Source organism: Myxocyprinus asiaticus, chromosome 10 (genome assembly GCF_019703515.2).
Source record: "Myxocyprinus asiaticus isolate MX2 ecotype Aquarium Trade chromosome 10, UBuf_Myxa_2, whole genome shotgun sequence".
Lineage (NCBI taxonomy): Eukaryota > Metazoa > Chordata > Actinopteri > Cypriniformes > Catostomidae > Myxocyprinus > Myxocyprinus asiaticus.
Genome location: NC_059353.1, coordinates 49,883,544 through 49,896,074, shown reverse-complemented (window position 1 = coordinate 49,896,074; position 12,531 = coordinate 49,883,544). Strand labels below are relative to the sequence as shown.

The 12,531-nt window shown below is 37.6% G+C and overlaps 1 protein-coding gene across 1 annotated transcript; it reads right to left on the bottom strand.

Annotated features, from left to right (window-relative positions):
* Window positions 1-12,266, bottom strand: LOC127447455 (L-dopachrome tautomerase-like). Its single transcript, XM_051709340.1, has 8 exons — window positions 11,841-12,266; window positions 9,122-9,421; window positions 7,402-7,502; window positions 6,034-6,200; window positions 3,079-3,258; window positions 2,596-2,731; window positions 1,371-1,569; window positions 1-883 (listed from the first exon to the last, which is right to left on the bottom strand). Exons 1-8 carry the CDS (start codon window positions 12,136-12,138, stop codon window positions 708-710), a joined length of 1,557 nt encoding a protein of 518 aa, XP_051565300.1. The 5' UTR covers window positions 12,139-12,266; the 3' UTR covers window positions 1-707.
* Window positions 12,267-12,531: the final 265 nt, after the last annotated feature.

The window sequence follows — 12,531 nt, the reverse complement described above, 5'->3', positions numbered from 1 at the left end:
TATTCTTCAAATTGGTTTATTTGACCTCATACCATCAGCCCCAACAGCGGTAAGATAATGACACATATCAGCATATTCGATTACAGTAAACGATTACATTTTATTTTGATTATAACAGACATAAACAAAACTGAGGCCTTATGCAATCCCATAAACTAATTGTGCCTTAGAGTGGGTATTACAGTGCATCACTGTTTACATCAAAGATTTCTCTGTGCATCTAATTTGCATATTCAGTGCTTTCTGTTACAAAGTTTCATGCAGCTGTTACAATGAAGCAGCTTAGACTAAATCATTCGCTTCTTTCTCATTTTGACTAACCATCAAAATTAAACAGAAACATTTTATAATTGTTTATCTATGTACATCTATGTGGACTGACCTGTTAGGCCATCACCGTTTTGCTCCAAAAGTTAAAAGTAATTCAACTTTTGATTCTGAGGCTTTTTGTTTAGCTGTTTTAGAACATTATCCTGTGCGAACGGCTCCTCGCTCACTCCTGCGGACTTGCAAAAACATGAAGGTGTTTTCAGTTACTCCAATGGTAAGATAAAGACTTATTAAGAAATTTACATGCAAGTCTTGGGGCATGATTAATTGTGTTACCTGTTTATCGTAATCACAATGAATTAACGTGTTACATTGACAGCCCTAATTTTCGTGTATTTGGAGCAAGTTTGAATGTAGTGTGCAGTAGTATGCAGGGACTATGCTTCCTCTGTGTACTTTGTATTAGTGAACTCGGCGTTGAGGAGTGGCTGGAACTCGCGCTTTCTCCTCTGCTGTACGTAGAACACCAACAGGACGAGCAGAACAAGTAGGCCGAGGAATATTCCTCCGAGTGTGCTGCTTAACACAAAGACGGTCGCTGTGTTGTCTGTTTCTGGGGGGAAACAAAAAAAGTGAAGGATCATGAGAATCATATGCATAAAATGTGTCCATACGACTCGTGTGCAATACAGCAAGTCTTCTGAGGAGCTTTGCATGAGAAACAGACCATAATTTTTGTTGTTATTCCCTGATCTTTCGTTCTATTAAAGCTCCGAAATCTCATTTGCATTCACACTCCAAAATGGCCTATCGACATTGAATAGATGCACGAATGAGATTTGGGAGCTGCAGCTTTACAGGTTTACAGTGAATAACGACTTAAATTTCAGTCTGTCCTGCACACAAAGCTATTGAATCATTTCAGAAGACTACTTTTATGGTGCTTTTATTGTATTTTTTGTCTAATTTGGAGCTTGGTCACTATAAACTGTATTTGTATTGAAAAGTGTTAGCTGTGTGAAAATTCTTAATAATCCTACAATATGTGCATTGATGATGACAGTTCCTAAGTTTGGGTGTACACATTATATATGTATTACCTTCAAGTTCAATGGCATAGGAGTAACCCAGCTGTTCAGATGCAACAGAGATCTCCTCATTGGTCACAGGTGGGAAAAAGGGAACCATGTTGTAATGTCTGTTGTGTCCAATAGGGGCCATCTCATCCGGGAAGCTCGCGTTTTCACGGAAGCGTCTCATCCATTCCTCAAATATGGCATCGGTGAACGTATGGAGCACCTGTTGAGCATTGAGAGAGAACTTAAGTAATTCCACTTGTAGGGAAAGTAAATATAAGGAATTTAGCAATTCTGCATCAGATTCCAATCCCATTTAAAGGGACAGTTCACCCAAAAATCATTTACTCGTTTTCATGCGCTCTTCATTTGTATGACTTTCTTTCTTCTGCTAAACACAAATTATGATTTTTAGAAGAACATTTCAGCTCTGTAGGTCCATAAAATGAAGTGAATGGTGACCAGAACTTTGAAGCTCAAAAAAGCACATAAAGGCAGCATACAAGTAATCCATATGACTCCATTGGTTTAATCCATGTCTTCAGAATCTATATGGTAAATATGGGTGAAAAACAGATCAATATTTAAGACCTTTTTTTTTTCTTTTTTTTTTTACTATAAATCTCCACTTTCAAACAGCCCTCCTATGTGCTCTTCTCTCCAAAGAGTTCTTTTTTTGTTTTTGGTGATTTATGTTCTTCATGCATATCGCTACCTACTGGCGATATACCGAGAATATATAGGAAAAAAATGACTTAAATATTGATCTGTTTCTCACCCACACATGTCATATAGCTCAAGAATACATGGATTAAACCACTAGAGTCGTATCGATTACTTTTGTGCTGACTTTATGTGCTTTTTTGAGCTTCAACATTTTAGATCCTGTTGACTTGCATTGTATGGACCTACAGAGCTGAGATATTCGCCGAAAAATCTAATTTATGTTCATCAGAACAAAAGAAAGTCATACACATCTGGGATGGCATGAGGGTGAGTAAATGATGAGAGAATTTCCATTTGTGGGTGAACTATTCCATTAAGGGTCTTTCACATGAAGAACATTGAGCTCTATGGGGTGAAGCATCAGTGTTGCCCCCTAGTGCCGCATTGCACTTCCATCAAAAGTTGTAATGCGAAAAGAGAACCTATTGCCCACCATAAAGATCAATGTGCCCCCCCCACCACCCAAAAAAAGATGGCATCTTAGTACCGGCCCTGTAGTCATGTAATGTGTCTTGTATATTACCAGAAAGATGGGATCATTGGCCGCAGAATGCGATAAAGCGCTGGTCCCATTGAGGAACTGGTGTACCAGGTTGTGCAGATTGGAAACCGAGCTGTCCAGCTCACCATCTGGTTTGTCATATCCTTCCAAAGCATTTCTACAAAGAAAGGTAGAATAAAACTTCACAACTGATTCCCAGAAAAAGTTCCTGATACCTGAGTAACAAGCAGCTAGTAAACAGAGCAATATACTGAATTTAGAGGTGTAAATCTACTTTTTTTTTTACGATTGAATTAATGAGTCACTGGTTTCAACTGAATTCAATAAAAAACAACAACAACAACAACAAAATCAGAATGATTTGATATAATAAGCCGATGCAAGGGATGAGTCAAAATGATTTTCTATGGTAATTAACCCTGTGCCATAAATTCTGTCAAAAGTGTAGCTTGTTGTGAACCCAGAATTTCCCTATATGAATGTGTCTTTGACCTGTTGAATTACCTGAAGCTGAAGGTTGAGTTGGTGAAGTATGGAGGACTATCAAAGTCTCTGAGGTTCAGGCAGCTTCTTACATCATTCATGGTCGGTAAAGTCATATTGGTTCTCTCCATGATACCTCTGCGCAGAGAACCTTCACTGGTCCCGTTACACAAAGTCACCAGCTGATTATATTCATCCAGACTTAAAGGAAACAATGCATGTCATTCAGTGAGGTTTATAATGTCTGCAGAGAGCTACCCATTATCACTGAGCCTTGCCTATGTACTTGGTTCATTTATAAATAGTTTAGCAAACAATACACAAATACGACATAGAACTGTAGCTTTGATGATAACTTTGATTGCTTCACAATCAAACAACATGTTGTCTGCATTTGAACCAGCTGCTGTAACAAGACACAGTGGCTTGTTTGGTGCATTTCATCTTCTTGACCATCAGAGGGCAGAAATGAAAGGCAGAAGAGCTTTGGGAAATTAATCCAATGACACCACCAGAACCCAAAACTCCCAAGCCATTTTAACAGAGGTGGGACCAAGTCATTGTTTTGCAAGTCACAAGTAAGTCTCAAGTCAAGACAGGCAATTCCAAGTCAAGTCCAAAGTTCTCAACTTTAAGGGTCAAGTCTTAAACAAGTCATTAGTGCTCTTTGCCCAAATAAGTGTCCAAGTATTAAGACTTTTCAGATGGTCCTTTACCACATCCTCCAGAGCATCAGCACGTTTTAGCACAATGTGTGGACTTTTCAGACAACCCACCATAGGAAAAATGTCCTACTTAATGTTAAATTACCGATCTGGAACGATTTCACCATGACACTATCTGACCAGCTTAAATACGGGACACTTCATTTAATCTTTAAATATGGAACATAACGGTGGCAACCGTTGGTCACAGTGCATCTTATAGCTGATTTCAGCAATGAGGCATGCAAAATAATTCACACCAAAACTATAGTTGCAGTGCACTGAGCTCTGTGGAACTTAGTAGCTAGTTAACACAATAATGAATGAACCTTATATTTATATAGCACTTTTCTGACACTACACTCAAAGCCCTTTACACAGTGAACAAGGGGACTCTCCTCAACCACCACTAGTGTGCAGCATTCACATGGATGTTGCAACAGCAGCCATAGTGTGCCAGAACACTCACCAGCTATTGGTGGAGAGGAGAGAGATAGAGCCAATTAATGGATGGGGATTATTAGGAAGCCATGATTTATAAGGGCCAGTGGGGGGAATTTGGCCAAGACACCCAGGTTACACCCCTACTCTTTTCAAGAAGTGTCCTGGGAGTTTTAATGACCACAGAGAGTCAGGACTTCAGTTTAACATCTCATCCAAAGGACAGTGCCTTTTTACAGTATAGTGTCCCCATCACTATACTGGGGCATTAGGACCTACACAGTCCACAGTGTGAGCACCCCCTGCTGGACTCCCTAATACCTCCTCTTCCAGCAGCAACCTTAGGAGGTCTCCCATCCAGGTAATGACCAGGCTAGCCCTGCTTAACTTCAGTAGTCAACCAGTCTTGAGCTACAGGGTGATATGTCTGCTAAGTTTAATGCCACTGAACCATAGCTGATGTGTAACAGTTAACAATCTCAACTTACCTCTGTCTGTGGGTTTTCAGATGCCTTACAAACTTGGATGTTGTTGATAAAGTGTTTGTAATTTTTAAACCACTGGTTCTACATGTTGCAATCCTTTTGTTGCCTTCAATATTGTATTCTTTATATCCATATGAAATTAACTTTTGTATCATTTTGGCTGTGCCATCTTTGAATGCACAATCTTCAAACTTGGTCCTGTCTCGTGGAAGTTGATTGGTTTGTTCTCTGATTGACTGAATGTTGAGCATGGAAATGCAGATTTAAAAAATCTAAGATTGTTTATTGGTGAAATGAATCGTTGATGTGCTGCACATTTTTAAATGTACAACTCTGATCTTTGGTTATAGAAGGTATAAAGTATTTCCAAGTCTGAGGGCTCGAGTCCAAGTCAAGTCGCAAGTCATTGTTTTCAAAATCTAAGTCGAGTTGCAAGTCTTCTTTGATTATGTAGAGTCGAGTGAAGTATAGGTCTCTGCAGAACAGTAATGGGTGTTTTCAGATCTGTGGGCATTTTCAAACCAAGATGGGCATTTCTAAACTATCTAATGAAAGTAGGGAATCTCAGTGTAGAAATCAATGGGCTTTTCCAAACCAAACCAGGATGGGCGATTCTAAACTAACCAATGAAAGTAGGGAATCTCAATCATTTGAAAATGTCCACTGATTGGGAAAAGCCCATTTTTGTTCTGCAGAGATATAAGTCTCAGTCGAGTCACAAGTCAAGTCCAAGTCATGCGACTCGAGTCCACAACCCTGCCTTTTAGTGATTATCCTGAGCTATGTCGTCAAAGACAGGGGGACTAAATTTAGCTTTTGAGACTGTAATACTATCGCAGCGTTCTTCAATCTTCTTCAGGCCAAGGAACCCTTGGTGGATTAACCGATGGAGCAGGAACCCCTTGTTAAATATCGTAAAATATTGACTGTTGCATTTTAAGCCTGACCTTAAAAACATGTATAAAGTATCATATGTACTGTATTTACATACTTTGTTATGCTTACATTGCAAAGTCACTAAAAATCATGAATGATGCACAGTCATATACTTTACATTCTAGTTCATACATTTCGATGTGGGAAGGACAATAAAGCATTTGACAGAAATGTAGCTTTGGTTGAAGTTAACTTACAGTGTATTTTTATTTATCACAAAAATTACCAAAATGAGTTTGAGATGGAACAATAATTGTTGAAGACCCCTGCACTATTGTGTATAATGTAACTAAAATATATTGAAGACTGTGAGTTGGGAATATGATTTGGATGCTGGAGCTGTTCTATACTGGAGAAAGTGTGTTATAATGAAAGAAACAATCCAATAATTTGACATCATGAAAACACACCTATCACACACCACTCCCCAACGGGCGAATCTGGACAGAGGGCTGATTCGAGACGGATCGCTGGGGTCCTGACCACCGAGCATTGAGTCTGTGCAGACGTCACACTCTGTCTGGCCGGTGGCGAAGTTCCAGTAGGGGACCGCAAAGTTCTCATTACCTGTAAGTTTCTAAGATGGGAAGAGACAATGGGACAGTCATGGCAAGTTGCAATCATTGGGCTCTAAGCAGTTGGAAAAGGAGAAAATGATCATAATAGAGCACAACAGTGTTCACCTACTTAATTAACCATCTGGGTTCAGGAAGTATTTTTCCCATTCATTTTTTCGCATTTACTTTTCTTAAAATCCTTCACAAAATAGTTGTAAGCCATGAACCAAACCAGCCAGCTCTATGGTGAATCACAACATTACAAATTTTGTTTTGAGGCAAAAAAAGTATTTGAAAATACTTTCTTTAGGGCACGAACTACAATCCCATGAAGCTTTGCGAACGATGTCATTGATAAAAAAAAAAACAAAAAAACATGAGAATATACTGTATAAAACTACTGATTTTAGGTCGTTCATTATAAATATAGAAACAATATATTTTACGTTTGTTGCGAAATATTCTGATCTACAGTGGTGTGAAAAAGTGTTTGCCCCCTTCCTGATTTCTTATTTTTTTGCATGTTTGTCACACTTAAATGTTTCAGATCATCAAACAAGTTTAAATATTAGTCAAAGATAACACAAGTAAACACAAAATGCAGTTTTTAAATGAAGGTTGATATTATTAAGGGAAAACAAAATCCAAAAAAATCCACTGTATATAAATAGATAAGTAGTTTAAGGGTGAAGGACCGACTCAATTACGTCATTCACATTGTGTCATGGGAGTTGGCGCCACTCCGAGGCACGTTTTGCGGACTTCGTTGGCTGCGGTTCTCTGATTGGTGGATCTTTCTCTGCTGGGCCATGGGTATAGTTGTTTACCATGAATTCTGCAATCAAACATGGTTTTTAAACAATGAAGTTGAAATAACGCAGACGGATGGCTTCAACGGAAGCATTTACCATCGATGAACAACCTCTGAGCTCAAGGTAGGTCTATCTTTAAAGGTTTATGAGTTATCGTTGAAAATCAACTGGTCTATACAATAAATTAATGGTATTTTACTTTCAGAACCAGACTGTTGCACTCTATATTTCTCAAATTTCAACTTTCTGGACCTTAGTTGCACAATTTTGAGGATTTTCTTAAGTTACAGTGCCCCATAGCACTGTCAAAATTGACACAAATTCAATAGAGTTTCTAAATACTCCAAATTGTAAATGACTCTGACCAATGATGTGGAACAAATTGAAAATGAACAGCTTTACTGTACACCTGTAGCTCTCTCTCCAGGCTCAGCAAATGGTATCTGTGCCAGGTAATGAACGCTGGGCCTTTATGAGAAAAGTCGATGGCTTTAAAAGGCCGGCCTGGACCTATTGAGGAGGAAGAGGTAAGTCAAGTTAGGTGAATTACAGCACATAATAATATCTAATAGTGTTTAAAAATATCTCCTTCCAATAGTAGACAAAATTGAAAGACATAAAAACTTTATTTAACACTACCTCAAACCACTTATGAAATTCCTAAGAATTTCTTTGTAGTGTTGTGGTGGAAATTTTGTAGTAGGCTATCCAAACGAGCAGCATGAAAGTTATAATTTCATAGAGTGTATAGATGTCCACTGAAGCACACAATCACTCTTCAGTAAAGAACAATTTCTTACCATTATTGTAGAGCCATTATTAGCTGTGTTCTTCTTGAGTTGTCTATATGGTTTTTTAGAGATTAAAAATGGTTGATGTTACGTTTATAGGCTCTTCAGGTCAGCATATTGGTTTCAGGGTTCTGGAAAGCACCAGAACACTTGGTTTCTCAAAGAACAACAGAATTAAATGTTCTTTATGGAACTTTAAAGTTCTCTTATGGCATCATCAGGCTGTAAAACAGCTTTGGGTTCTAACTGAAACTTTTATTTATTCATGTTTTAAGTATAAACCTTCACTGAATTAGCCAAATATCCAAATGCCAAAGAATGCGTAGTGGGGATTTTGATTCAAACCGGTGAAGTTGAATCTTTTGAATCTGTACACCAAAATCATTCAGATTCGTGTGAGTCATTGAATCATTCACTCAACCGATTCGTTCAACCGACTCATACACAGCCCACACTCAAATACTATTGGCTCGTGCTTTAGTTCATCTTTGCAACCGGATCTCATGAAAAGTCATATATAATTTACGAGTTGGCTATTTCGCCTGGTCTCGCATGATGTTGTTTGCATAAACTCGTACGACTTCATCACATGCAAATTCCCGGATGTCTAATGCAGAAGTATGCGTGAGTTTCGCACACAAGGTGTTAAGGACATTCTTATTAATATTATGCCCTTACCCAAACCACTTATCTAAACTTAACCAATCAGTAGAGTGTGTAAACATGATAGGAAGCTGTTGTGTGTGACAGAAGCAAGTAATTGTCGTGAATTAGATGGAAACGATATCAAGCGACGTCATTGGCTGTTGTGAAAGTCGTAGGAATTCAAACGAGTGCAGCTGCATGTTATAATACGAATTAGCCAAATTTAGAAAAGTCGTACGAATCCTGACGATTTCCCCCTGAGAGTGTGTTGGTCTTTGAAGACTTCAGTGAACGAAAAGTATGAGTCAGTTAATGGAAGTGCATGAGAATGATTCGAAACTCTATAATTTAACCCTTGGAATATCTTTTACCATATCCATATTGATGTATGGGATGTTACTGTCTGTGTACAATAAGGCCTGAAACGGCAGTATGATTTTGTTCATTCACAACGTAATTTATAAATCAATACAACAACCAGCGCCATGTTTTTTAGATGCTTTCAGTTGTTAAAACGCATCTCGAGACACCTGCGCTCTGTTCTATTCGTGGCACTGCGTTTTTAAGCGCAAGCACGCTTTTGACCCTAGAACGGCATTCACATTCGCAACTTAAGTACCGAATGTTTCTGACTTAAACGTAACAAGTCCTCTAAAATTGCCTATATATTGACAAAAGCGAACCGTTCTTTACCTAGCAATGTGTCTTTGACTGAGTAGTAGTGCTGCCAAACAAAGAAATCGTAAATTGAAATATTGCTGAACTGTGGCTCGGTTCCATTGGGTCCCAGCAGGCCCAGCCAGTGCTGTGTAGCGATCATATAGTCCGGATGAACGGTTGTTTTGGCAAGATCTAGAACATTGAGGAACTCCTGCAGCTCTTCGGGGGTCAGCGAGTGGATGTTCTTCCTCACGGTAGGAGCTTTGCGTTGGTCACAGTTGGGTCCCGTCCAGCCGAATTTACACTCGCCACAATTGTAACCAGCAAAGTTACCTGTTCAAAAGGCAAGAGGTTAGTCTACTAGTGTTATGTTAACTACTAGTCTGGGTTTAGAGATTACAGATCTTGAATTATTATGGATAAAATAATGGAACATTGAATTATTAAAGCATGACTTGATTTTTACTTTTTTTCTTTTTTTAAAGAAAATGTGAGTGGTGCTTTCTAGGTAGTTTCCTACTAGGAAAAGAGCCAACCCACAAGGTTTCTACACTGTAAAAAACAATCCTGTTGTTTTTTACCAAAAAAAAAAAAAATAAAAAAATTTGGCAGCTGTGGTTGCCAGAATAATTATGTAAAAAATACAGTAAAAAAAAAAAAAAAACTTTACAGAACAACCTGAAGATTTTACAGTTTAAAACTGCTGTAAATTACATGACCACGCTGGCACTGTAAAATAAATAAATAAATACATTTACAGTAAAAATAAAACCATCATAAACTTCATATTAACCTTCTGTAACTGTAAAAATCTGATTTTTACTTTAGAATGTATTGATAATCACCGTAAAAATGACAGAAGAGCACATGATGACATGAAGTTCACCAACAGAGGCTCTTCCAGGAGCGATGATCAATAAACATATAGAGACAGTGCTCAGTGACACTCACACAAACACTAAATCCAACACATGTGAAATTAAAATAATACAGTAAACATTAACTAAACTACATTAAATATAACACAGAACACCCCAATGTACATAACTGATATTAAAAATAAGAAAAAACAGAACTATTCCAATAAAACATAATGAAATATGATGGGTCATGCAGGGAAATGTGGGAATGCCCAATTATTGTTTTTTATTGTAATTTTAACAATAATTTACTGTAAAAAGTGCATGTTGTTAAACATAATGTAAATTTTTACCATTAATTAAAGGGTGCAGTATGTACGATTCAGAAACCCTTGTTATTAATGACACCTGTGGCCGTTAAGTGAACTGCAGCCTGTTGCTCGTGCACACACTCCATAGAGACGCGAGCATCCAAAACAATGACGTAACGTACAAAGAGACTGAACGTGATCCACCGTCATCATGCTGACAGATGAGGTAGCATAATTAAAATCACACAGTTATGATTGTTTTACTTCAAACTTTGAGACTAAACTAAAACTACTTATCAGCTAACATAGCATACTGATACACACATACAGCTACATACTACCGAACTATACCAGGCAGTTTACTGTTGTACTATTGTATGTTTTGTATGTCATATGTGGTACTACGATCAAGAAACCAGCGTATTTGCTTAAATTTATCCTGTATACCTGACTTTTAGTATAAAGAGAAGATTGTTGAAATTATTTGAAAGTTACAAAGCAAGGTAGCTTGCAATTTGTCAGCGTTAGCGGGCAAGATCAAGTTAGCTAAAATGACACAGATCAATCCTTATGGCACTATATGTCATATGCTTTGCAGTTATGTAAGTTTACCTGTCCAATAAGAAGAACGCCAATTCAGGGTCGGTTTTGATCCACAAAACCGAACGAAGGTCCCTCCAGGAATCAAATGCCCTGCCGATGTTCAGTGTAGTTTTATCTCTAAGATAACGTTACCTAGTGTTGCAGTTTGTTGTTGCAGTTGAATAGCAGAAGAGAAGCTATTACTGTCTGAATCAAGGCTCTCGGGAGCACGCATAAACGGCACATCCTTTGGATTTTCCCGGCAAATGCGACCCGCTCCCTTCGATTGAAAATCAGTCTACAGGCTTTAATAGGCAAAATAGGAAGTCCGGGAAGGGCTCATTTTTTAAGTTGCGTTACAAGCCGTTCACACATTGGCAAAAAAAAAAAACAGGAAAATCATACTTTTTACATCTTAAAAATGTAATTTTTACAACATTTTATTGTAAAAACTACTGTATTGTCTTAAAATATATTATTTATTTTTTTACTGTATATTTTACAGTTAATACTCATTAATCAATTATTGTTTTTTTCTTCTGTAGCATTTTCACAGTCATTAACCGTTAAAATTACAGACACTTTTTACAGTGTACTGTAGATAACGCTCGGGTCTCTCCTTCAATGTCTATGAGATTATTATCAAATTAGTTTAATAATTTCCATACTTCCATTTGGGTTATTTTATAGTTTTGATGACTTTATTATTGTCACAATGTTAAATGGTCTACTTATAATATGCAAGAAATACATTTTACGGATAACTAACTTTTCCAAATTGCAAAATAATAATAATAATAATAATAATAATAATAATAATAATAATAAACATCCTTAAAACAGGATATATTTACTTGAAGCAAGTTTTAAGGATGTTTAGGAAAACAGGACAAATATACTGATTATGAAAATGATTTTTGTGGTATATGTAAACAGCCATAACAGTTGTGACTATTTGAAAAAACAAAACTAAACAAACCAAACATTGTTTTCACATACCAAAGCATCGACAGGTACGGTTGAAAAATTTGGTTGGCCAGTTTTCCCGGTCGTCCACATTCCTTAATCTATATGGTCCGCTCCAAGGTTTAGAATCCACGAGAATGTTGCTGCAGTTTCCTCTGCCGGACAGAATTCCACATACATTAGCCGGATCTGATCCCAGAGCGGGACAGCACTGTTTCGACACAATGCCCTCCACTGTACAGCAGACCCTCGGAAACTGTGCATCTGTGTGTTTGATACATCCCAGAAAGCAAATCAGACCCAACACAACAAATCGTCTCATATCTCCCATATCTTGTGTTGTCCAAATCAATGTGTTTTTAAGGATTACATGCAGTTATAAGTGTATCTGTGACAGCTAACGGCCTAAATTGGTTGCTTTCCACATATTACATGGACATGCACAGTGCTCACCCCCAGTCTTTTGTGTTATATAGGCTACTCTTGCCAAGTAGTACATGGGAGGATTATTTCTGCAGTCCCGTGGTAATCACCTGACACAAAGGAAATATTTGTTGCTTTAATGCCAGTAAAAAGCCCTCAGGAAATGTTTCAATGCATCTATTCAGCTCATCTAGATCTGATGAAACAATTCATACTGTCATGCTGTTGGATGTGGTAGAAATTGACATTTTTCCCTTTTGATATACACATATTTAAGATAATATCAAAGGAAATTTGAAAT

Coding starts and splice junctions, on each gene's coding strand:
- LOC127447455 (XM_051709340.1), bottom strand. CDS start 12,138: ATGGGAGATATGAGACGATTTGTTGTGTTGGGTCTGATTTGCTTTCTG. Junction 9,422..11,840: donor CCGTACCTGTCGATGCTTTG/GTATGTGAAAAC, acceptor CCTTTTGAACAG/GTAACTTTGCTGGTTACAAT. Junction 884..1,370: donor CTATGCCATTGAACTTGAAG/GTAATACATATA, acceptor GTTTCCCCCCAG/AAACAGACAACACAGCGACC.